General features: G+C 45.0%; 1 protein-coding gene across 1 annotated transcript; it reads left to right on the forward strand.

Moving 5' to 3' along the window:
- The first annotated feature begins 317 nt into the window (after positions 1 to 317).
- LOC110591181 (GTP:AMP phosphotransferase AK3, mitochondrial-like) lies at positions 318 to 27,465 on the forward strand. The gene is made up of 2 exons (XM_044917048.1): positions 318 to 428; positions 26,761 to 27,465. The coding sequence occupies exons 1-2, from the start codon at positions 318 to 320 to the stop codon at positions 27,463 to 27,465; spliced, it is 816 nt and encodes a 271-aa protein (XP_044772983.1).
- The last annotated feature ends 186 nt before the right edge of the window (positions 27,466 to 27,651 follow it).

The raw sequence follows: 27,651 nt of genomic DNA on the forward strand, positions 1-27,651 counted from the left end.
TAAATGTATGAGCTTGTAATGAGCTAAACTAGATGAAGGATCTGTCTGCCACTGAAGACTCTAAGTTCCCCTTTACTGGAGCCAATAAAATTCCTCCAAATGCCCCGCCTTCAAAGATGCCCCCCCCGGAAGAGACCCCCATCTCTGAGCAGTGTATTTGACCGGTGAATCCCAAACGTGGCTCGGCATCAGAATCACACGCGGAGCATCTAAAAATATCAGAGAGCTAGAAATCTGGTGGATACCACATCAACCAAGTAGTTAAACCTAACATCAGGGATGATGAGACAAACTGACATCGTGTGTCTGCTAACGTGATGGGCATCATCAACGCAGTGTTACTGCCAAAAACGCTCAAAGTGACTCTAACCATGAGGAAACAGACATTCTCACTGAAGGCCATTCTGCAAAACAGTGAAAATGTCAAGGTAATTAAAGAAAAAGTTGGAAACCGTCCTGAGGAGACTTAAGGGATACAAAAGCCAAAGGCATTGAGGATTCTTGATAGGATCAGGGATAGAAAACAAACAAACAAACTATAAAGGACATCATATGGGACAATGGGAAGTGTGAATACAGACGGTTAGATAATAGTATTCTTAGCAACGGTAAACCTCCTGAGGATGATCATTATATAGGGGCTATGGAGGTGAATATCTCTGTTTTCAGGATAAAAATGTGGAAATATAAAAAGGTGAAGAGAAATGATGTTTGCAACGAACTCTCAAAGGGCTCAAAGCATAAACGTGTGTGTGTGTGTACATTAATATCTAGAAAGATAAAATAAACATGGGAAAATATTAATAATGGTGAACCTAGGTGAAGCATGCACAAAGATTACTGAACTACTCATGAAATGTTTATATGCAGTTGAAAATTTTCAAATAAACAGGGAAAAAAAGACAATAATCTAAACCCCGCTTGAGACCCTCAGAACCAGAAGGGCCAGGGGCAGGGACCTGTATTTTTAGTGAGCCCCTCATGAGGTGGTGAAATGCCCAGTATAACACCAATCTGCAAGCCAACATGCATGAAGAGAGACGCCTCCCTGGGTACCTTCCCACTGGTAACTCTGGGATTTTCTTGAGAGCAGTGTTTCTAAGTGGGGAGAAGAAGGATCTTTGAGGTTCAACAGGCTAACAATCAGGACAAAAGGGAAACAATGCCTACCTTACTCTGAAGTAAGTAGCAGGTGAGTCAAATCTTTAAATATAAAAAAATGAAACCACGAGGGGCGCCCGGCTGGCTCAGTAGGAAGAGCATGGGATTCTTAATCTCAGGGTCGTGAGTTCAAGCCTCACGTTGGGTGTAGAGATTATGTAAATAAATAAAAACTTAAAAAAGTAAAAAGGAACCACGAGAGCCCCGGAAGAAAATACAAAATACTTTTAAAATTCAATCTTGGCATGAAGAAGATCTTTCTAAGGAAGACACAAAACCTAGAACCATAAACTATTAATAAATCTGCCTGTATAAAAGTAAAAAAAAATGCTTTTCTTCATGGCCAAAAATACTTCAAAGAACAACAAAGGACAAACTACAAATGGAAATTACTATTAATGAGACATATGGCTAAGGCTAATTTACTCAATACATAAATAAGTTTACAAATCAAAAAGAAATAGCCCTTACCAAAAACCCAACCAAAAAATGGGCAAAGGACATGAAAAGAGTTCACAGAAAAAGACACACAGAAATACAAATGCCTCATAGACATACTAAAAAGTTTGTCAACTGTTACCACAAATAAGGCAGGCAGACATTAAAATTAAACTGTGATATCATTTTTCACTTTCCAGATTTCTAGGCAGTGTTCCAAAAGTCTAATGCCAGGCTACTCTGCAAAGGCTGTGGGCAACTGGGCAGGTCCACGCACTGTTGGTGGGGTTCCCAATGGTGCAACCTCTTCAGAGGCCACTTTGGCAAAATTGATCAAAATACTAAACGCACATACCTTTCCACTCAGAAATTTCACTTCTAGGAATTGATATTCATCCATGTGTTCAAAGATGTGGGCATAAGATATTAACGGTGGCATTTTTCAAAGTAAGAGTCTGGAACTACCTAAGAGACCATCAATAGAACATTAAGTAAATATTGGAATGTCTCTATAATAGTCATCGATCTGTTGGGACAGCAATATATTGCACCACTCCTAAAAATTAGATGGATATGTGTCGATATGGAATTTTCTGTAATGGGGAAAAAAGCAAGATGATAGACGCTTTTATGTTAAAAAAGACAGTCTGTGTGTACATTTCATGCTTGCATATCAGCAAAATGTTGTGGATAATATACAATGCACTGTTAATAGTCACTATCTCTGACCTGGGTTCCAGGGTAGTATACTATTTTCAATACTTCATACAAGCAAAATCTGGGTGGTAATATTCAGGGTGGGTGAGGGCATAAAAATAAAGATAGTCTTATAGACCATAGGTGATTGTGTAAACTGGTCCAGCCATTTTAGAGGCCAATTTGACAATGCCTACAACATTTTAAAATCCTTGTACCCTGTTACCAAACAATTCTCACTTTTGAGAATCTACCCCACAAAGATACTTGAACCAAGTCATAACATTACAGGTATCCAATGACAATTTGGGACACAACTAAAAAGTTAATCAATGAATAATGGAGAGGCCATGATATAAGGTCTGGTGGTCCATTTAATGTGGGATTAAGGCTAAGCAACTGTGGGAATTACAATGCTAACAAATTAAGCAATCTGGAAGAATTGAATGACTTCCTGGAAACCTACCAACTACCAAGACTGAAACAGGAAGAAATTGACAACCTGAACAGACCAATAACCAGGAATGAGATTGAAACAGGGATCACAAACCTCCCAAAAAACAAGAGTGCAGGGCCTGATGGATGCCCTGGGGAATTCTACCAAACATTCAAAGAAGAAATAATACCTATTCCCCTGAAGCTGTTTCAAAAAATAGAAACAGAAGGAAAGCTTCCACACTCATTCTATGAGGCCAGCATTACCTTGATCCCCAAACTAGGCAAAGACCCCATCAAAAAGGAGAATTTCAGGCCAATATCCCTGATGAATACGGATGCCAAAATTCTCAACAAGATCCTAGCTAATAGGATCCAACAGTACTTTAAACAGATCATCCACCACGACCAGGTGGGATTTATCCCCAGGATGCAAGGGTGGTTCAACATTTGCAAATCAATCAATGTGATAGAACACATTAATAAGAGGAGAGAAAAGAACCATATGGTCCTCTCAATTGATGCAGAAAAGGCATTTAACAAAATACAGCATCCTTTCCTAATTAAAACTCTTCAGAGTGTAGGGACAGAGGGAATATTCCTCAATTTCATAAAATCCATCTATGAAAACCCCACAGTGAATATGGGGAAAAGCTGAGAACTTTTCCCTTAAGATCAGGAACATGACATGGATGCCCACTCTCACCACTATTGTTCAACATAGTACTAGAAGTTCTAGCATCAGCAATCAGACAACAAAAAGAAATAAAAGGCATCCGAATTGGCAAAGAAGAAGTCAAATTCTCTCTCCCTTTGCAGATGATATGATACTTTATGTGGAAAACCCAAAAGACTCCACCCCCAAATTACTAGAACTCATACAGCAATTCAGTAATGTGGCAGGATACAAAATCAATGCACAGAAATCAGTTGCTTTCTTATACACTAACAATGTAACTGTAGAAAGAGAAATTAGAGAATCAATTCCATTTACAATAGCACCAAAAACCATAAGATAGCTTGGAATAAACCTAACCAAAGAGGTAAAGGATCTATACTCTAGGAACTATAGAACACTCATGAAAGAAATTGAATAAGACATAAAAAGATGGAAAAGCATTCCATGCTCATGGATCAGAAGAATAAACATTGTTAAAATGTCTATGCTACCCAGAATAATCTATACTATCAATGCCCTCCTGATCAAAATACCAACAGCATTTTTCAAAGTGCTAGAACAAACAATCCTAAAATTTGTATGGAATCAGAAAAGACCCCAAATCACCAAGGAAATGTTGAAAAAGAAAAATAAAGCTGGGGGCATCAAGTTGCCTGATTTCAAACTATATTACAAAGCTGTGATCACCAAGACAGCATGGTACTGGCACAAAAACAGACACATAGATCAACGGAACAGAATAGAGAACCCAGATATGGACCCTCAACTCTACGGTCAATTAATCTTCGACAAAGCAGGAAAGAATGTCCAACAGAAAAAGGACAGTCTCTTCAATAAATGGTGCTGGGAAAATTGGACAGCCACATGTAGAAGAATGGAACTGGACCATTTTCTTAGACCGTACCCAAAGACAAACTCAAAATGGATGAAAGACCTCAATGTGAGACAGGAATCCATCAAAATCCTAGAGGAGAACATAGGCAGTAACCTCAACAACATTAGCCACAGCAACTTCTTTCAAGACATGTCTCCAAAGGCAAGGGAAACAAAAGCGAAAATGAACTTTTGGGACTTCATCAAGATAAAAAGCTTCTGCACAGCAAAGGAAACAGTCAACAAAACAAAGAGGCAACCCACAGAATGGGAGAGATATTTGCAAATGACACTACAGACAAAGGCTGATATCCAAGATCTATAAAGAATTTCTCAAACTTAACACCCAAAAAACAAATAAGTCAAAAAATGGGCAGAGGACATAAACAGACACTTCTCAAAAGAAGACATACAAATGTCTAACAGACACATGAAAAAGTGTTCATCATCATTAGCCATCAGGGAAATTCAAATCAAAACTACATTGAGATACCACCTTACACCAGTTAGAATGGCAAAAATTGACAAGGCAAGAAACAACAAATGTTGGAGAGGTTGTGGAGAAAGGGGAACCCTCTTACACTGATGGTGGGAATGCAAGTTGCTACAGCCACTTTGGAAAACAGTGTGGAGGTTCCTCAAAAAATTAAAAATAGAGCTACCCTATGACCCAGCAATTGCACTACTAGGTATTTACCCCAAAGACACAGATGTAGTGGAAAGAAGGGCCATATGCACCCCAATGTTCATAGCAGCAATGTCCACAATAGCCAAACTGTGGAAAGAGCTGAGATGCCCTTCAACAGATGAATGGATAAAGAAGATGTGGTCCATATATACAATGGAATATTACTCAGCCATCAGAAAGGATGAATACCCAACTTCTGCATCAACATGGACGGGACTGGAGGAGATTATGCTAAGTGAAATAAGTCAAGCAGAGAAAGTCAATTATCATGTGGTTTTACCCCTTTGTGGAACATAAGGAATAGCATGGAGAACATTAGGAGAAGGAAGGGAAAAATGAAGGGAGAGAAATTGGAGGCGGAGACTAACCATAAGAGACTATGGACTCCGAGAAACAAACTGAGGATTTTAGAGGGGAGGGGGATGGGGGGATGGGGGGATGGGTTAGCCCGGTGATGGGTATTAAGAAGGGCACATATTGCATGGAGCACTGGGTATTATATGCAAACAATGAATCAAACTACATCAAAAACTAATGATGTACTGTATGGTGACTAACATAATAAAAAAAAACTGGGAATTACAATCCCCAATAGATTATAAACTATAATTTCTATTATAAATCTTGACAATGTAAAAATACTAATATGATGGATAATAACCAGAAGATAGAAGAGATGTGGGATGATAGATGATAATTCTTTTTTTTTTTAAGATTTTTTTATTTATTCATTTGAGAGAGAGAGTGAGTGAGGGCAGGAGCAGGGGGGAGGGTCATTGGGAGAGGGAGAGGTAGACTCTGGGCTGAGCAGGGAGCCCGAGGTGGGACTCGATCCCAGGTTACTCAGGGCCATGGCACCTGCATGTGGATACTGTGTACTGCCCAGTCCTACAGGGGCTGTAACATCAACACACCCCCTTCTAGGGTTGGGCAGTGCTCACCTGCACAACTGCACATGGCAGCCCACGTTTATGAAAGTTTTCTTTAGTTCTAATATTTAAGTATAAAGTTAATGATTTTCCATTAAATGTAGCTTATACAACAAGAGCCCACTGAGCCCAAGTACTTTTCTTTAGAGTGCAAAGTGGTGGTTAGCATGCTGGTTCGAGAGTCAGACTGCTTGGGTTAGACTCCTGACTAGCTAGCTGTGTGATGTGGGGAAAATGGCTCAGCCTCTCTGTGTCCCAGCTTCTTCATCCATAAAACACAATAATTACAGCCCAACTGGTAGTTGAGAAGATTTCACGAAATTATCCATGTACACTGTTTAAGCTGTGAAACCAAGACACTCAATCTGATTGGAAGGAGAGAAACAAAAGGAAGGACTCTGGTCTCTCACACTATTCTGTGGTCCTAGAAGGGGTAGCTCATGTGATTCTAGTTCAGGAGAGAATTCTGCCCACCTCAGGCATTGGCCTATTTTCCAATTTCTCATGGCTTAGGGTGGCAATATGAATATTTTGGTATGAACTTTTTAAATGACCATCAAATACAACCAATGGAACAAATCTTGTGCATGTCTCCCTTTTCTAAACAAACTAACAAAACCCCCCAAAAAACCCCAAAGCCCAAAAAAACAAAAAATCCCCCTGCAGTTTAAAGACTGTGCCGAGAAGCTATTATAATATCCTCATTCAGTATGCTTATTAAGTACATTCTAATTTTTACCATTTGTGAATTGCTCTGAAGAGTTTTCAAGAGGACAGCCTGTTGCAGTTGATCTGCAAATTTGAAAACCAACTAGGTTTCTGGTGAACAGTAACTTCCCCTCTGGGGGCTGTGCAGGGAGGGCTCTGCTGTGACTTTTTCACTGTATTAAGCTCACCTGTCACCAAGAAAAAGCGATGGGTGTGCACACAGCGGATTATAGAAACAGCCTGAACCAATATTGGAAAGCACGCTCTGTATACATTATTTATTGTTTACGCCAGGGAACGCAAATTTATTCTGTTTTGAGGAGAACGGAGGTTCATTAAAGGAGACACTGTGATAGGGAATCATCAAAACCCAGCACCTTCCTGCCTAGAATGTAAACAAGCCTCACAAAATTAAATACTTGGTGTGTTTTCGAAGCCCTAATCGGTGGTAGGCCCTCACGGAAACACACACACGCATTTATGCGGAATTGGGCACAACTGACAGGCTCTGCTGGACAGACCGCTCCGACTCACGAGGCTTTCTAGATGTTGACCTCCAGCATCTCCCACTGGCCTGCCATTGGCCCGCCTGTCTGCTTCCCAGTCACGGGCCAAAGGAGACCAACACACACACACATACACATTCATGAGGCATAGCTTAATATATATTTCAGAAAAATAAAAAATTACCACCAACAAAGAAACCCAACCCTAATTCTGCACAGTTGAGTCTTCTTCCTACTCCTGTGATTTCCTGAGGGACTCGCTTTCTACGTCTGTACTTGCATACTCCTCTCATCTGTTTGCTCATCAGTAGGGACGGCACGTCCTCATATCATGACACTCCCTCACCCCCTTTTGGAAGACTTACTATTTAAAAATGGATCTTGTTTTGTTTTTTTAAATGGCTATAATAATCACTCAGTTTAAAATTCGAAAGTTTATATAGACAGAAGGATAAACAGGGAAAAACCTTCCCTTCCCCCTGACTCCCAACCACTCAGCTCCCTTCCTCAGAGATGACTAACGTTCGCACTTTCTCGCTACTTTTATGAGAAAATAGTGGAAGTCCAGAATCAGATGCTAGGGACATAGTCACAATATGGCTTCAGGGACTATGTTGGGCCCTGTTGCCTACATTTTCCAAACCCGTGGAACTGCACAGTGATAATGCCAGCAACAAGGTCCTCGAAGATTCTAAAGCTCTTTAAATTGCCGGTGAAAGAGTCAACTAATTTAAACGGCATCAGTGTTCGTGCATTTCATTGAATTCTGGTTCTTTGAAAGCTGATAACCTGAGTATGACCACAATGGATGGCTCAGTAAGACACAGCAATTAATTAAAACACACCAGATGCCTATGATGCCAATGAAGGAAGTCTTCCAAATCAAGAAGTGCATTAATAAATCATCCGCTGAAGACAGAGATCATCTCTTCCACTGTAGACTATTAGGCTCATACCTAAACCACACTTGGAAAATAAATGTCTTTATATTTAATAGTTTGCAAATTCAGCAGTGTCCCTCTTTGCAAACAACTGTGGTGACCTGAGGCCAAGCAAGAGTAAACCACCCTCTTATGAAATTTTGTTCTAGAGTGGACAAAGGTTAAAGCTTATTATAGGACAGCTGGGGTTTCACAGCCGATGTCAAAATCCATATATTTAGAAATCTCACTCAGTTTGCTTTGTGCCTCGTCTGCCCTGTCAGTCACTGCTGGCTAGCCACTGGCGGACCCAACAATGAGAAGCTTGTGGCTTTGTGTGCTTCCCACGTGTCCACAAACCGTGGCCCCTTCGCTCTGCCTGTTGCTCTCCACCCCTGACCCCTGATCCTGCACCCGAGTGGTTCACTCCCATGGTGGCCACCACCCCCTGAGCACACCCCTCCTCTGGTCCCTTAGGTGCCTGCTCTCAGGCACCACTGAATCAGCCGTAGCTACTTATTCTTACGTAATTCTTTTAGAACTTACTCATGTTATGCTATCTTGCTATCTTGAAGTTGAATCTGTATTTTAGATATTTGTCAAAAATACATTGTTCTCCTGCATTCATTTATATCTACCCACCACCTGTCGCTTTGAGTATCTTGCAGCAGAAGAATTGGCAGATTAAGTTAACCATAAAGAAGAGTGAGTGTGGGGATGTGACAGAAGGCAAAGACCAAATGCCTCACTGTTTTTATCACCATCATCACCATCACCATCATCATCACCACAGTCACCATCATCACCGTCACCATTATCATTGTCACCATCATTATTACCACCATCACCATCATCACCATCACTATGGTCACCATCACCATCATCACCATCATCACCATGGTCACCATCATCATCGTCACCATCATCATTGTCACCATCATCATCCCCATCATTACCATCATCACCATCATCATCACCACCACCACCATCATCCTAAAGAAGAAAAGCTCATACTTTTGGTGCCAGGGCCTACGCCAGGCTCTTCACGGGCATCACCTCACCAAGTCTCCTTATAAGTAGTTCCTGGAAGGAGCAGCTATTGTAATCTCCATTGTACAGATGAGAAAGCTGAGGCTTTGAGAGCCTCAGAAGGATAGGACTTCTCTAAGAACACACACCTACAAGCACCAGAGTCAGAACGGTCTGACTCTGGAAACTGGGCTCTTCAACGCTAAGCAATACCACCTCCCCTGGGGGCTGGCCAAACTCTTGCAAAGACCACTTAAGGCTCTTAAAAGGGCAATTCCATATTGAGATGGAAAATCCAACCATGGCTTCCCTAACCTGCTGTAAATGCAGATGATCAAATAGTCGTATGTAAATCAAATTCTTGGAAATGAAATCCTATTCTAAATCCACCAGGGAAGCTTGTTTCATTCCTTCACCAAGCAAAGAAAAACAGGATGGCAACACAATTTGTTCCAGTAGATCTATTTGGTAAAGTTAGATTTTTTTTTTTTTTATATCTAGGACTACCTTAGAGTTGGGTTGGAGTGCTCAGCCCTGACCCTCCCCTGAGCCCAAATTCACTCCCTGCTGGCACCAAGGATACCTTGTGATCTGGACAGAAGAGAGAGAAAGCCCACCTCCCCATCTGCCATGCCAGGAATTGCTGGCTGAAGGCTAGGGTGGCAGGAATCAGTGCTCCTTTGGGAGGAAGAGAAGGAGGAAGAGGAGGAGGCATAAAATATGCATGAAGCAGATTTGCACGGATGGCTAAGTGAATTCCTCAGTTAGCCCACCACTTACTGCTCAGCTCCAGCAGCAAAAGGAAGGTAGCAGTGCTTTGAGTCAGATACCCTTCATGAAGCTATTTGAAATCTTCTGAGGAAAACAGAGTCAACAAATGTCTTGCATAATGTGTCCATGCAGCTTCTCCTGCAGACGAGGTCAGCTGTATGTCGGTAGCTAGAATCTCCCTGTAATTCCCTGAACATTCTGTTGGATCCAGAAGGAAGGGCCTTCAGCCCCAGGACTGTAGTCAGCAGACAGCCTTCACGTGTTGGCACCAGCGGGGATTGTCTCAACTGTGCCCAAGGTCATATCCTTCCCAAAAGACTCCCACAGATGGGTTGTTCACAAGGGCCCAGCCATGTTGGCCCACTCTGGGACAGCCCTCTGACAGGCTCCTGACAAGGAGAGAGCTCTCCACGGGTTGTCTGAGGCCGTGTACCTGCATGTCCCCTCAACTGCTCTCTGCTCCGCCCTCTCTCCGCCACAGGTGTTGATCCCAGGCATGTGCCTTGACACAAACCCTTTACCCAACATTCCATCTCAGAGGCGACCTCCCAGAAACCTCAGCCTGCAACAAGCATCCACACAAACATCTGTAAAACAGAAATGATTGCAGCATTAAGGGGAAGGGTCTTACACTCATTGGGTATAAAATCTAGGAAGCCAGACGAAAGTTAGCTGAGAATTTGCCCCCGTGTTTCCTGTTTTCACGGTGTCAGTATTAACAAGAATGACTGCTTCCAACTACTTCAAATAAGGTACAAATCTATACAGTTTATTTATCAGCCCATTTCTCTTCCATGGAAAATTCCCCTGCGATCAAATTATTTGGATACACTTCCCTTTATTTGGTAGGCATAACGGATTGCAAAAAAAAATGGCTCCAATTCTTCCTGCGTCTGTTGCCTTTAGCAATGTGACCCTTTGTAACACTTCCAATGCCTTTAGCAATGTGACCCTTTGTAACACTTCCAATCAAGACATAAGCTAAACCTTGAATCAGGGATGGCCTTGTGTCTTGCCTTGGCAAATGGAACGTGATGGAAATGATGTCATGCCAGTTCCAAGGTAGGCCTTGAACACTTCTGCTCTCTCTCTCTCGGTACCTTATGCAGCCAACTACGTGGAAAAGCCTGGGTAAGCCCCCAGGGAGGTGAGGAGGCTATATAACAAGCTGAGACCACCCCACAGCTCCCAGCCAACCTAGCCGACTCACGGCTGAGCCCAGCCAAGACCAGAACTGCCCAGAAAAGCTCAGCCACAAAATTGTCAGCTACAGAAATAGCTTCTGTTGGAACCCACAAGTTTTGGGGTAGTCGATTATGCAGCAAACACTGTCTGCTGAAATAAGAGTGGTTATTTCCAAGACTGATTCTGAAGACTGCATTTGGGGGCAAATTGGTCCATTTCCAAAAACCTATTAAGATCCGAGTCAAGAATATTAAGTAGAGGGGAAGGAATACAGAAAATACTCTCTATAGGTAGAGTTAAAATTGCAATTTGAAAAACGGCTCAAGGGCGCCTGGGTGGCTCAGATGGTTAAGCGTCTGCCTTCGGCTCAGGTCATGATCCCAGGGTCCTGGGATCGAGTCCCGCGTCGGGCTCCCGGCTCAGCGGGGAGCCTGCTTCTCCCTCTGACCCTCTCCCCTCTCATGCTGTTTCTCTCTCGCTCGCTCTCTAAAAAATAAATAAAATCTTAAAAAAAAAAAAAAATGAAAAACGGCTCAAGACAAAACGGCTTAGTCCAAGAAATGAACTTCCAGGCAAGTATACAGAAAAAGATCTGTGGTCAAGTTGGGAGTTTGAGAACCGTGACCTTGGAAAGTCCCCACGTGACCTGCTGTTCCCTTCTCTGTCCTATGGCCACAGAGTGGAGAACTATAACAGGAAATTAGAGAACCTTTAGGAACCCCGCACTCTCCCCTTGCCTGCCACGGAATACAACAAATGAAAAAAGAAAACCTCTATTTGTCCAGGAACAGAATAAACAGTCTTTGGCTTTTTAAAATAAAATTATTTCAGAGCTTGACCCTAAAACTTGTTCCAGTATTTGGTGCAAAAAGGTTGTTGGCCTGGTGGCCATTTCCTAGGGGGAAAAAAAAAAGTCTCCCCGGTCCCTGCCCCAGGTCCTGACATAAACCTGGTTCCTTTTCCGCTGTTGTGCTCCTCCAGATCGATTTGCCCAGAGCAACTGTTTCCACTGGCCACTTTGACTCCGAGCCAGGTGTGCATTCCTCTGATAATCTAGCGCCTGGGGTGGTGGCTTGCTGAGTCATAGTTCGACTTCAGAAGTCAGACGCCTTCACCTCAATCTCCAACGCGAAATTTCCTGCAAATTCAACATCAGCTCACACAGGCTTTTGAACCCCTTAGAAACCCCTTTGACTTCCCGATACTTCTCATTTCTCCACCCTCGATGCTTAGGATGCACCTGCCTTAATTGGGTTACTTCCTGCTACCCTGCAGCTGGAAGAAGCTGCAAGAGGCAGAGTGTTTACAAGCCTCTGGGGTGGTATTCACCTACTGACTCACCGTGTGGCCACGAAGAACCTTCCACGTGGGCATCTGGCCCTCGGCAGAATATATAGTTAGCGTGCATGCTTTAGCAAGGTACTCAGAAGGTCCTGTTAGCAGGTCCCATTAAATCTTCTTAAACTAGAGCCTCGACCTCTCAATAACTTCCTTATATTTGCGTGAGTCCCTCGGCAAGGTTACAATGTCATCTGACAGGACAGGATTTGCACTCAGAGAAAGACAAGACACGAACGACAGAGGCAGCCCCTGCCATCCACCAGCATCTAGATGGCGAGGAACTTCTGAAACGTGCCATTCTTCTTCACAAACTCCTTGGAGGTATTTCCTATCCGACCCAGCTCAAGCAAGTATGCTCATTTGCAAGTGTAGGGTCATCAAGGTGGAGGGTGGCGGTGGCAGAGGGTAAAGGCATGGGCACATCAGTCTACTCCTGGGACACATTCCCTCTCCCTTCCCTTACGCAGAGATAAAATCGATCAAGATGAACATCAAGGGTGGTCTTTAAAGGAGAAAGTCCCAAAAGGGTAGCTCAAGGCATATGGGGATGTAGGTGTCTAAGGAGGACGATGAACCCCTTGGGCTCTACCCCTGGGCTAATGCAACAGTAGGGAGTGCAGACAGGTGTCCTCCTGACTCATCTGAAAAGAGTTCTTCCTGGGACCCCTTCAGCTAATGAATGTACAAGCACCCAGGGATCACATAAGAACTGTACCTGTTAATTAACAAACTGTTGACAACGTCAGGGGACACATTATCATGTTATGCATTTCTCAGCTTTGCTGGTGGGAGAATTTTTTTTATTTGTGTGTGTGTATATATATATGTATATATATATACATATATATATATACATATATATATACACACACACACATATATACACACATTTTTAAAGATTTATTTATTTATTCGAGGGAGACAGCGTGTGTGAGAGTGAGAGCATGGGGGGAGGGGCAGAGGGCAAGAGAACCTCAAGCAGACTCCGTGCTGAGTGTGGAGCCTGACGAGGGGCTCGATCTCATGACCCTGAGGTCATGACCTGAGCCAAAACCAAGAGTCGGACACTTAACTGACTGAGCCACCCCGGCACCCCTGGTTGCAGATTTTAAAATAAAACCTTGAGTTTCTACCATTATAACTTTTAAACAGGTGTTCAATATTTTGAAGCTAATAAATATGGACAAGTATTTGTAAGAATTACATGCATTTCTCTGTGTTTACAGAAGCATACTTTCTTGTGCAGTTTGAGCATTTATGTACTCAAAGGTTTTTAAGTTTAAGAAATATATATATACATAAAACAACCAAACAGATGAGCTGTAGGTAGGAAATGTTAATGCAACATTAGGGAAAAGGTCACATAGAATATGAAACGAATAAAATGCTACAAATGAAGAGAGAAAAAGTAAGAAGAATTCAGTAAGAAGAAAGTTAAAAAATCTGAAGAGTAGATATAGACTAACACAAATAATCTCTGGATGTGAATAAATCAATGAGCTGTAACGAAAGAGAGAAACCCAAGAACCACCTGGAAAGTAAGGCTTTGGGGACACAAGTTAAATGCAATATTTAGTTAGTAAATACGAACACTTTCTCAGACAGGGGATGTAGTTCTGGGAAAAGCTGAATTGAAGACGCAAGTTCTTGGGGTGTCTCAGCATCTGTATGGGTGTGTGTATATTATTTTATTTTTTATTTTTAAAGATTTTATTTATTGTGGGGTGGGGAGAAAATCAGCAGTGGGGAGAGGCAGAGGCAAAGGGAGAAGCAGACTCCCCGCTGAGCAGGGAGCCCGACACGGGACTCGATCCCAGGACCCTGGGATCCTGACCTGAGCTGAAGGCAGACGCTCAACCGATGGAGGGCCCCCCGCCTGGCGCCCCAGATGTGTGTGTTTTAGCCACAGCGGCTGGAGCCACCAGCTTCTCCTATTGGTTTTGAGTCACCAGCTGGTCAGGCACCTCGATACCCAGAGCCTTGTCACCACTTAATTGGCTGTGGGTCTGTTTCATCACTTTGTTCTCAAGTTATAGGCATGGCGATAACACAGATAATAGTAACAACTTATATATATTATTCATATGGAAGCTTTATCTCTCGATATAATGTGGCCTGGATCCTTCATACAACGATTACGACCCTCACCGTACAGACAAGGAGTCTGAGACGGGGTTCCTAGTCTTAAGCTCGGGTCCGCGTTTACTACTTTTCCAGTGTCAGAGTTTTCTGGGCTGATGTGAGGTGGAAACCCATGCTCAGGAACTTTCTGGCTTGCTCACGAACTACGCTGGACCCTGACCCACCGCAGTCTTGCTTCCCTTGGCCAGTGGTTCCCAAAGCAGCTTGTCTGGAGCCTGCCTCACAATGACACAGTGCCCAGGACACAGAGCTAGAGACACATGGGTTTGTGGCCGATGGTGGGCATGACCTCTAACCCAAGCTTGCTAAGGAACTGAATTATCTCATGGACTGAACAATTTCGCTGACTAGGCAAGGCAGGCTCATGGGTCAAAGAACAAAAGAGAATCGGACAGGCCAAGGTTCAAATCTCAAGCCTACCATTTACTGGGTGTGATTATGGACAATTTAACCTCTGTAAGCCTCTGGTTTCCTTCTACAGCAAAAAGATGAAAGGAATTCCATTTTATCAGCAGCATGAAAAATGTAAGTAAAAAAAAAAAAATCTAAATAGACTCAAGTTTCCCAGAGTCAGCATTCCTAACAGCTAGAAGGCTTTGCCAGAGAGGTTATGGAATCCTCCTTTTTGTAAACCTTTAAAACGATGACAGAGCCTCGTTACTCAGAGAGGCTGGAGTGCAATCCTGGTGGTCTGGGAAGGACTTAACAGGTCTCTGGTCTCTTAATATCAATATTGGTGACACTCTTTTGCTTCTATTTGTTTAACAAAAGTTAATTTGGGGCGCCTGGGTGGCTTAGTCGGTTAAGCATCTGCCTTCGGCTCAGGTCATAATCCCAGAGTCCTGGGATCAAGCTCCGCCTCGGGCTCCCTGCTCGGTGAGGAGCTTGCTTCTGCCTCTCCCACTCCCCCATGCTTGTGTTTCCTCTCTTGCTGTCAAATAAATAAATAAAATCTTTAAAAAAAAAAAAAAAAGGTAATTTTGACACAATCACTTTCTTGTTTGCCCCTGCCCACATTCCAAACTTCATCGAAATGCATTAAAAAAAAATCAAGATATTTTGGTTCGAAAATTATTGGCCACTTCTCTGTTTCAAGATTCAGAAACCCCCCATTCAAACCTAAGATGTACCCAACAGTCTTTACCAATATGCCAAAGGGTAGCAAAACCAGTCGATTACTTCCATGCATCAGTGAAATAATGAGCAGAGACAGAGGGAAGATGAGTAATGGTTACCTTAAACGAACTACTTAGCAATCACCTTTTTGTGCCCGAGTCCCGCATTTCATTAACTGAGGCCTTGTCTACTTTTCGTGCTAGCCAGAAAGTGGGGAGAAAGACAGGTGGATCAGGTGGACAGGTGGATAGAAGGTGAGATGGTGAATTTTAGGCACCCGTAAAGGAAGAGAGCCAGCCTGAGTAAGTGAATGAATGAGAGAGGGGCATTGCTGGAGAAAATCAGCTCAGTGTTTCGGCTCAAGGGTGGACCAGACCCAGGAAGGGTTTCTGGCTGAGCATTGCTCAACAGTCTAAAAGTGCAGACAGATTCATTGCGTCCACGGCGCAGGCCTGCCACACCACCTTCTGAGTGTGTCCCACCACCAAAAACTGCCTGTCACAGTGGGCCGTGTCTATAGGCAAGTGAGCAACCCAGAGAATTCGTTCCATGATGCCACAAATATTGACTCGGGCTTTGCTGGGGAGGCACAGGGGACCAAGACCTAATCCTTGCTCTCAGGAGACCTGCAGTTCAGTAGGAAAACAACACAGGTATAGAAGGAGCTACAGGAAAGCATGAGAATCACAATGGGGGAAACTGAAGTGACTCGTCTTGGGGGGGGCGGTTGGGGCATTGTTAAAGAGAAACCAAGCCTACACTGGGTCAAGGTGGTCAAGGCAGATGTTACTCAGTAATGACTGGAGTTGGGGAAAGAGATCTCAGGATGGACTGAGCTCAATTCTGAATACAGCAGCGACAGCTGGGGATCAGGTGCCAGTAAGCAGAGCGAGGGGATCAGCGGATAGAAAGTCACTAAGAGGAGACATCCAGGGTTGGGGATTCTTGCTGAACTGGCCAAATAGGAATTTTGCTGGAGGCAGGCCGAGGACTTGGGTGTCAAGGGGCGGGGGGGCGGGGGACGAGGAGGGTGATCAGATACCAAGTGGGGGGCGGGGAGGTCTCACTAAACAGACTGAGCAAGAGTCTTGCTAGAACTGCACCTCAGCAGGCCAAGGACAGGGCCCAAGGTCGGGGCCTAGTCAACATGAGGGCTCACAGGAGGCTTTGGTTAGAAGAGAGACTTGGTCAGACTGCTTCCTCAGAAAAGGCATATTTAGGCTGCAGGCTGAAGGCTGACAGAAGTTGCACGGGGTGGGGGGTGGGGGCAGATTTCCAAGCAGAGAGAAGGGCGAGTGTGAATTCCCCAGACGGGAGGGGAGCCCCGCATATTTGGCAAAGAGGACAAAGCCGGTTATGTTGGCAGGCGAAGTCTGGGGCAAAGAGGATCGGAAGTCAGACTAGAGACAATAAGCGAAAGAGAGATTTTGCAGCCTTCGCAAACTGTATCAGAAGATCAGATATGTCCTAAGGCCCAGTGGGGATGGTTTCCCTGGGGGACTACGAGTTTGATTTCTCTAGCCTCCAGGCTGCCAGACAGGGTGGAGAGGCAAGGCCAGAGGCAGGGAGGCAAGACTGGAGGTGGGCCACAGAAACGATAGGAGTTCATACGAGTGCATGAGGGTGACAGCCTGGGGCTGGAGAGAAATGGAAGGATTTGACATTTTGCAGTTAGGAATAGTAGCACTTGAGGGGCGCCTGGGGTCAGTTGGTGGAGCGTCTGCCTTCGGCTCAGGTCATGATCCCAGGTCCTGGGATCAAGCCCCGCATCGGGCTCCCTGCTCGGCAGGGAGCCTGCTTCTCCCTCTCCCTCTGTTGCTCCCCCTGCTTGTGCTCCTTCTCTCTTTCTTCCTCTCAAATAAATAAAATCTTTTTTTTTTAAAGGAATAGTAGCACTTGATTTAGTGGCAGGATTTAGTGACAGGAGAGAGAAAGTCAAGAACAACTCCCAGGAAGCAGACTTTGTCCACTGGAGAGATATTAAAGTTAGCAACATTGCTGGAAGAACAGCTTGCAGGGGAAGACGATGATTGGCTTGACACACACTGAGTCTGAGTTTTCAGATGTTCAAGTTGGGAGCTCAGGCATTGAACCCCTGTTTCTCTTCAGTTCTGATGGTGCCTTGCATTGTCTCTTGAGGGCTGACATGGTGGCCTCCCGTCATGCCTTGCTGATTATCTGGGACTGGTTCTGAGGGCTCACCTACACCAGGGGAGGTGGGTAGCCAGGACAGAAAGAATAGTGGAAGGGGCAGCATCAAAAAGGATAACCAGTTCCTCTTTTCCCTCTTCTCTTTCTAGAACCCTCCCCAGTCCCGCTTCTAAGAACAAAGTCCAGGAGATATCATGCACTTCCCACCAATTCACACACCAAAGGTACGATTAATAGCCTATAGGAAATGGGGCACCTGGGCAGTTCAGTCAGTTAAGCGTCCAACTCTTGATTTCGGCTCAGGTCATGATCTCAGGGTCATGCGATCAAGCCCCACATGGGGTTCTGCACTGGGTGTAGAGCCTGCTTCAGATTCTTTCTCTCCCTTCCCCTCTGCCCCTCCCTACCACCTCCCTCTCTAAAAAAAACCACATTATTTTAAAAAGTATTTTATTTATTTATTTGACAGAGCACAAGCAGGGAGAGTGGCAGGCAGAGGGAGAGAGAAGCAGGCTCCCTGGAACCTGATGTGGGGCTCGATCCCAGGACCCTGGGATCATGACCTGAGCTGAAGGCAGATGCTTAACCAGCTGAGCCACCCAGGTGCCCCCCCAAATTTAAGTAAATAAATTAAATAAACGTAATTAAATGAATAAATTAAATAAATTAAATAAATAAGATAGCCTATAGGACAACTTTCTACAAAAAACCCAACTCATAAAGTGATTTGGAGGCATTTTACGGGGAAGATTAAGATGCCTTCCCATATACATTCTTCAACCTGGGTAGAAGCATAAAGTTATGTGAAGAGAGCAAGTTGCATAATGCAACAAAAATAATGAAAGTCCTCTTACAGAGATAATATGGAGATAGCTAGTTGTTGACCTGCAGGGAAGGAGAGAGGAGAATGGGATAATGGAGAAATAGGAAGGATACCTCAACCATATCTGTAATAATTTGTTAAAGTTTATTTAAAACAAAGAGTTGGAGCGCCTGGGTGGCTCACTCAGTTGAGTGTCCGACTCTTGGTTTCGGCTCAGGTCATGACCTCAGGGTCGTGAGATCGAGCCCCCTGTTGGGCTCTGTGCTCAGCTGGGAGTCGGCTTGAGATTCTCTCTCCCCGTCTCCCTTTGCCCTTCCCCCTGCTCGCACTCTCCCTCTCTCTCTCAAATAAATAAATCTCTAAAATAAATAAATAAAAATAAAGAGCTGATGCATCTTTGGCAAAATGTTAACATTTGTTAAATCTGGGAGCTTGGCAGATGTATTTATCTAAAATTTTCCCCTCGTAAGATTTCCGAATTAAGTAGCCACCGCCCACCCCTCCAGGAGGTGGCGCTAAACCCCATCCTTCCCAAGAATGGGCTGGACTTTGTGACCCGCTTCCAGAGACTTGACAGAGTGGGGAAAGAAATAAGCGATAACCATTCAGTGAAGAAACCTGGTGGATACCACCATCAGCAGATGATAAAGCTTAACCTCACCAGAGATGTCGTGGGGTAACACATACTCCTGACATGATGTGACCAGAAGGACACGTCGCTTCTGTGGCATCCTTCCACCAAACCCATAATCCCCGTTAATCATGAGAAAACAAGAGGCAGCCCCATCCTACAGGACACCTGGCCAGTACCCCTCCAGACTGTCCATCATTAAAAAGAAGGAAACAGTGAGAGACTGTCACAGACCAGGAGGACACGAGGGAGACGTGGCCACTGGATGCAATGTGGTCGCGTGGACTGGAATCTGGAACAGAGAGGGGACATGAATATAAAAGGGGATGAAATCCAAATTTAGTCTGGAGTTTAGTTAATAGCAACATATGCATGTTAGTTTCTCAGTTGGGACAGATGTACCTTGGTTGTTACGGAAGACATTAACCAGAGGGAAAACTGGATGATGGGGACATATGAGAACTCTCTGTCCTGTCAATGCAACTTTTCTGTACCTCTGACATTATTCCATCAGAAAAGTTTATTTTTAAGATTTTATTTATTCATTTGAGAGAGAGAGCATGAGCAAGCAGAGGGGGAGAGGGAGAAGCAGGCTCCCCACTGAGCAGGGAGCCAGATGTGGGGCTCAATCCCAGGACCCCAAGATCATGACCTGAGCTGAAGGCAGATGCTTAACCAACAGAGCCACCCAGGCATCCCAGAAAAGTTTATTTTTTTTTAAAAAAGGACTGTATGCCATCAAGAACCCTCCAATTCAAATGGAAACCAGCAAGGGGTCACCTGCACCTTAGGGAATCATGACACATGATGAAAATACAGGGGTCCCTCGCTTCCCGGTGCAGATGAAGAAGGAGGGGAGCCGTGGACCTCAGTTTTTCAGAAAACTGAAACTAAACCTTCCATCACACACACACACACACACACACACACACACAAATACCAGCTTACTTTTTCAGTTCTTTTTTGATGGCAAGGGTTCAAAAGCGGATGATAAAATCCCCTGCCCTTTGAACAGAGGACAGTAGGTGTAATGGAATACTTTCTTGGTGAATCGGGGTCACTGGTGAGAACATCTGCTATTACCTGACGCCCAGCCAAGAATGGGTCTGCCTTTGGTTCTCTTCACCGTGGGAGGGAGCTGGGATTGCAGACACCATCCACCACAGCTAAGAAGTGGCTCAGAAAAGGCCCAAGGGTCCTGGGATCGAGCCCCACCTCGGTCTCCCTGCTCATCGGGGAGTCTGCTTCTTTGCCCCTCCCCTGGCTCGTGTGCATTCTCTCCTCTCTCAAATAAATAAAATCTTAAAAAAGAGAGAGAGAGAGATGGGCCCCTCCTCCGGAAAATGGACTTCACCCTGCTTTCTGCCCCAGCTTTTCACACAGCCAGCCCCCCCAACCTGGACTTAATCTCCCATGGAGACAGCATTGAGGGCACTTTCCTGAAGTCTCTTTCCCTTGACTTCCCTCAAAAAGGGCCATAAAAATGACATGATGGGTTGTTCTCACCCTATAAGCAAGAGAGAAAGCTCTTTCTAGAATAAAGATTTGGGGACACAGGAGATATTTAAAGAGCAATGAGAGTCTTCAAGAAGTTTCCTATACAATGTTCACTTGGTCAGCTGTTGGCTGGAGACCAGCATCACCGACATCAATAAACAAGACCAGAGGTTTTGACCTGAAATTGTCAGCTAACTCATCTGAAGCAAAAGTCTGACTGAGGAGAAGAGATCTTTACACCCATCCTGGGTCCCCCTTCCCCTAGGAAAGCATGCAAAGATCTCTTCTTCATTGAGGGCAGGGTTGTGCAGCTTCAGTACGATTCAAACCTGGGGCCTGATAAGCCTACCCTGTGAAGGGCTGTCCTGTGCACTGCAGAAATAGGTAAGTTGCTGGGGTGGCTAGAGTTAGAAAATCAGAATACAAAGGTCTCCGTTAAATGTGAATTTCGGATAAATGGCCAGTCATATATATATATATTTTTAGTATAGGTACATCCCATGCAATATTTGTAGCACCCCTGGTCTCCAGCCACTGGATGCCACTGACCAGACCCACCCTGGCCTGCAGTTCCGGCAACTAAAAATATCACCAGACATTGACAAATATCCCCTGGGGGGCAAAACTGCCTCTGCAGAGTCAATGATTCATGATAACCCAAAGAAGGCCTCCAGTTCCAATGTCTCTATCTTCGCCTTCAGAGGTCATCTGAATCTATCTGGTAAAGCATCAGCCAAAGAATTTAGCCACATGAGAAACTCTTCTGCACATCTTACTTATACATTTTGAAAACATTATTTATTTTGCTTTTCTTTTTAAACGATTTTATTGATTGATTGATTGATTGATTGATTGTGCAAGCAGGGGGAGAGGGAGAGACTCTCAAGCAGACTCTACACCCAGCCTGACACGGGACTCGATCTCACGACCCAGAGATCACGACCTGAGCAGAAATCAAGAGTCAGATGTTCCACTGACTGAGCCACCCAGGCGCCCCTTATTTATTTTGCTTTTTAATGTCCCTTGGGATCGATTCCCTCTAGGTTTTCATGCCATGTAAATTCTTGGCTCTCTTGCAGAACTAGCAGGCTCATTTTGATCGGATTACGTAAATTATGAAGCCTGCCATATTTTCTTTTCTTCCTTCACAGCTAGAAAGCTTACAAGTAAAATAAATGCATGGTTGCAGACATCACCTAAGCTCACAGGGCTAGCGTTTCAATTTTTTAGACAGACATCTACATCGTGGCTTTTGTATGCACCTATATTTTAAATGCTTTACAAATATTTACTCCTTGAATTCCTAGAACTTCTTAATTACCTATAGGTACATACTATTATTATTCTCCCTTTCAGGATAAAATCCTGAGTTCCTTTTTCGGATGTTTTTACGAATTATTTCCTCTTTCCTCACTGTCCTTATTTTACAAGGAAGCCCCCTCCGACTCTGTTTGGCAGCTGGTTGGGCAGAGTTACTTATCGCACACGGAGACCACTTCGGACCCTCAGCCTCACCTGTCTCTCGTTTCAACTGCCACCGTAGCGACCAGCTCCAGTAACTTCTTCCAGGTGCCCCCTCCCGGAGCCCAGCCTCACACCCATGCACACACCTCTCATCTCCCGTCTTGGCTTCCCTGGGAACACCAAGATGTGGGACAATAAGGGATCTTGCTTCAGAGCCCAGAACTCACAACCTATAATTGCAAAGGAATTAACACCTCATGGTTCAAATATTGTGTAATGGAAGATGGGGACTGGCAGATAAATTCGTTCTCTTTTCTTTTTTACTCCAGACTGTCCTGAGATGCAGCTTTTTGGGGGCAGTGCTGTAAAATAAAGCCATTGGACGGTACTTAGGGGCAACCAGCCCAGCCAGGTCTGCTCAGATGCCCCTCCTCCTTCTCTGTCTCATTCCTGTTCTCTTGCTTCCACTCCCAGGGAAGCTGTGCTCCTAACAAGGCGGCAGCACCCCGCTGTTGTCAGGTTCAGCTTTCCAAGGAATGCAGACCACAATAATTATAATTACCAACAAAACCACACTGGATGCAAGCTGATCTAGTTCCTTCCATTAACTTCAGAGTCAGGAGTATTTACTGTGGCCCAATCGGAATCCAATTCTGGAACGTTCTCCCTAGCGGGACTTTAAGGGTCAACCCCATCATCTTGACAGCTGAGAACACCGAGACCCAAAGAGGGAAGGGGACTGCTCGAAACCACATGTCCTGCTAGTGGTGGTGAATACAGTACATAGAGTTAGTGCCTCCAGCATCAGGTTTCCATACCCCATGATTTCATCCTGTGCTTGCAGATCGGGTCATTAGCACTATTTTCCCCATTTTATGCATAAGAAACAGAGGCTCGGAAAAAGCTCAGTGAGATGTTCAAGGTCACCACGTGAGCAAATGGAAGAGTCAGGTTGACACCAGGCCTCCAAACTCGTCCTTCCCCAGCTGCCTCTGCTCGTCTTGGGAGCCGGTAGAAAACCAAACCCGGCCTTTGGAGGCACATAGGCTTTCAATTCAAGCCCTAGTCCAGCCACTGAACAGCTTTGTAACCTTGAGTTACTTAATTTCTCCAAGACGATTTTTTAATTCCAAAAATGGGGATCCTACCATCTACTCATAGTGGGGCTCTGAAGAGGAAATGAGATATTTTAACCTCCCAACGACAGTGTCTGTACACAGTAAGTGCTTAATACATATTAGCCAGCATCAGTTCTCTGAAATCAAAGATGCCTTCCCAAAACAATACTAGCTTCTCCTCTGGAAGTGCTTACTAAGCGCCAGGCGTGCTAAACATTTCCCACAGAAGGAGGAATCTCTTCTGACCATGCTAACCTCACCGAGGGAGGGAAGATCAAGGGGGAAATCTGCTACTTCCTCTCCATTTCTTGTTGTCTCTGCCAACAGTTCCCAAACTTTTGTCCTTTACGTACCCCCCTTGTTGGACTCTGCCATATCTGTGTACCAGTTTTCACTGTTTTTTAAAGCAAACTCTACCCCCAGCCTGGGGCTCGAACTCACAACCCTGAGGTCAAGATTCGCACGCTCTCCCGACTGAGCCAGCCAGGCACCACGTGCCCCTCCATGTGTACCATTTTTAAAGCTTAAATTTCTGGTTTAGTTTTGTCCTAAGCAAGAACACTACCAGATATTAGGTTTGAGTGCTAGTTATATTTTTCATTATACAGATTAAAACATACACATCCACCATTAAAAGGGAAAATGTTATTATTTAAAATATCCCAGGGTCGCCTGGGTGGCTCAGTTGTTAAGCATCTGCTTTCGGCTCAGGTCATGATCCCAGGGTTCTGGGATCGAGCCCCACATTGGGCTCCCTGCTCAGTGGGAAGCCTGCTTCTCCCTCTCCCACTGTGTCTCTCTCTGTCAAATAAATAAATAAAATCTTAAAAAAATAAAAAATAAAAATAAATAAAAAAATAAAATATCCCAGAAAAAAAAGATAGGACAAGGTTGGAAAATATTCCAGAAAGAAATAAGGTAAAACAGCGATTATTGTGAAACCAGATGCTGAGTGCCCAGGGGCTGTAGCCTTCTCTAATTTTCCGTGTCTTTGAAATTTTCATAATAAAATCATTTAAAAAAATAAAACACAGTTATCAAACCTAGAGGCAGGGAGGCGAATGTTCTTTCACAGAGACCTAAAACCACGTCCCATTCCCCAATGGGAAACGTGAGCCCATAATACCTACTAGAAGGTCTGAGTCACGGGGACAGACGCTCAGGCTTCATTCTTTCACACGGGCTGCATCCCCTGTGCTTAGAACAACTAGTCACAGAGATAAACGCCCCAGTAAAGTCTGCCAAACCAATGAGTGAATGATTATCAAGCCTCTTATCTGCCTTGTGGCTTCTGGCTCCGTCTCCGAGATGCCCTGTCCTGCTAACTCTCCCCAGAGAGCGGGCAATAAATTAACTTGGAAATTGTACCCCAACATGACAAGCACTGCAAAGCTAAGCCTTGTGTGAGGAGCTCCTGCTGTTTTTCCTTTACGGCCACACCATTTGGGATCTGTTACCGTGGAAAACATCTAGAAAGTTTCAATAACTGTCCACAATCACATTTGGTGGGCACCAGACATTGTCTGCTAAATGCGGCCAAAGGTATTCTGTGATATTACTAGGCCACTGGCCTTTATGTATTTGGTCAGAGAATCTCTGAACCAGACACTGTGAGGTTTTATAACCAATGTCCCAAGTGGCTCACAATGTCCCAAGTGGGAGGAAATCGTGGCTCAGTGTTCCAAGTCACGAAGCTCTCTGGCGCTGTCCAATACCTGCTGGCACCTGCTGGCACTGGGGGGGGGGGTCCTCGTTGCACCGCCCCCGCTGCCCGCACCGCCCTGAGCGCGGGGGCCCAACCGTCGGCAGCCTGGGAAAGGCAGAAGGACCGAGGTGGTCTCGGGAGCCGGAAATGACCTTGTGCTTTAGGAATCCGCCGCATACCTGCAGCCCAACGTCCTCTGAGCCTGCTCTAAGCTGCTGAGAAGCACATCCTCGCCCCCTCACACCTGCGGCTGAGCAAATGCCACGTTCTCTCCGAAGATACGATCTGGGATATTCTGGGATCACATTCGGGTACCAAATTAGGTGTCTCAATTAAAGGTTGAATATACTACAAGTCTAAATCTACCCAGGAGGATAGAAAGACCTCGGTGGGATCGCTTTTTGTGTATATAATTAAAAGGCAGTAAGAGTGTGCTGCTTTATTACACAAAGCAATTACAACATCATTACTTTTTTCCTTTGCTGGAGGATATGGGCCACATTTCTGTGAAATATCCATATGCCTTCTGAATCTGCTTATGTATTCAGTGTAACTCTTTTGAATATGGCAACAATAAGAGAGATTATATGACTAACTTAAAGACCCAAAATAACAGAAACAATAAAAAAAAAAGTCCCGCATTGGGCTCCCTGCTCAGCGGGGAGTCAGCTTCTCCCTCTCCCTCTGCCCCTCCCCCCTGCTCATGCACTCTTTCTCTCTCACGAGCTCTCGCTCTCAAATAAATAAATCCAATCTTTAAAAAAAAATTCTACACAGAAATAAAGTAGAAATGGCCCACAGACAAATGAAAAGGTGCTCACTCTCACTCCGACTGAGGGAAGTAAAGTGAAAATTGCTGGTCTGCTGAACCAGTCTCCTAATAGCAACCCCTCATTCCGTTGTTGCAGACAGAGTAATCTTTTAAACACAAAAATCAAGTTGTCTTTCCACTGCTTGCAACCTGGCTTCCCAGTTCACTTCATGGGTATACTTAAATATAAACTGTACCATATTTTAGCATAAGCTGAATATAAATTACACGATGCTGCAACTCTTTGCATTTACAGTGTCTTAGAAATCTTGTCATGTTAGCACACAGAGATCTGTCTCTATGTAGCTGCGACAAAGGGCCAGTGGGGCTAAGGTTCGTTTAGCTATTCTCTTATTAGTTAGCATTTAGGTAATTAGCAATTTTGCACTGTTCCAAATACGGCCCATGCGAACATCCTATATGTGCCTTCTTGTTTTACTTCAAGAGTTTGTCTTAAGGAAGAGCCTGAGAAGTAATTTTATAAAACCCCCATCGTCACTGCCAAGCTGCCTTCCAAACTAGCTGTGAGGACACCCCACCCATGGAGTGCGAAAGCCCTACTTCCTCACACCTTTGCCCGTGTTTGCTTCTCCACGTTCCTGGACTGCCTGTCTATGCCTGTGACTCCGCATCAGTCTTTCATTCGGGGAAATTCTCAGGTGTTCTTGAATTATTTCTTTAAAGACTGTCTCTCTCCACCCTCTCCATTTTCTACGTGTGAAGGGTGGAACTCTGAATCTACAGCTCATGTGATCGCAGTTTCCTTTTCTACTTACCCTTTCCACTGCGTGGTGGGAGGAAATCGTGGCTCAGTGTTCCAAGTCACGAAGCTCTCTGGCGCTGTCCAATACCTGCTGGCACCTGCTGGCACTGGGGGGGGGTCCTCGTTGCACCGCCCCCGCTGCCCGCACCGCCCTGAGCGCGGGGGCCCAACCGTCGGCAGCCCCCGCCTGGCCCAGCAGCCGTGGGCACGTCGGGGCGGCTCCTGCATGCGGTGCTCCTGGGCGCCCCGGGCTCCGGCAAGCGCACCCTGGCGTTGCGCATCACCAAACACTTGCAGCTGCAGAAGTTCTCCAGCGGGGACCTGCTCCGAGACAACATGCTGAGGGGCACAGAGTTCGGCGTGCTGGCCAAGGTTTTCATGGACCAGGGGAAGCTCATCCCGGACAACATCATGACCCGGCTGACCCTTCACGAGCTGAAAAACTTCACCCAGGAGAGCCGGCTGCTGTGCGGTTTCCCCAGGACGCTGCGGCAAGCTGAGGCCCTGGAGAGAGTTTATCAGATACACCTGGTGATGAACCTGAACGTGCCCGTTGAGGTCATCAGGCAACGCCTCTCCGCTCGCTGGATGCATCCGAGCAGCGGGCGCGTCTACAACCTCGAATTTAACCCTCCCAAAGCGGTCGGCTTGGACGATCAGACTGGCGAGCCTCTGGTTCGGCGTGAGGATGACAGACCAGAGACACTTACCAAGAGGCTGAAGGCTTACGAAGACCAAACCAAACCCGTCCTGGAATATTACCGGGGAAAGGGGGTGTTGGAAACCTTCTCCGGAACAGAAACCGACAAGATCTGGCCCTCTGTGCATGCTTTCCTGCAAACAAAAGTTCCACAAATAGACCAGAAAGCATCGGTGACTCCGTGAGGGCCAATGCTTGTAATTATTAGCAAGATGAGCAGAATCTCTTCCTCCTTTCTTTTAGAAGTTCCTTGTTCTAAGGCTCCACGGTGTATGAATTCCTTGAGACTTATATTAGTTTCGTTTCTAGGAATTTTATTTTGGATACTAGGGATAATGCCAAATGAGTCTCCATGCTGAGATTTGTCTTTG

Source organism: Neomonachus schauinslandi, chromosome 7 (assembly GCF_002201575.2).
Source record: "Neomonachus schauinslandi chromosome 7, ASM220157v2, whole genome shotgun sequence".
In the NCBI taxonomy this organism is placed as follows: Eukaryota; Metazoa; Chordata; class Mammalia; order Carnivora; family Phocidae; genus Neomonachus; species Neomonachus schauinslandi.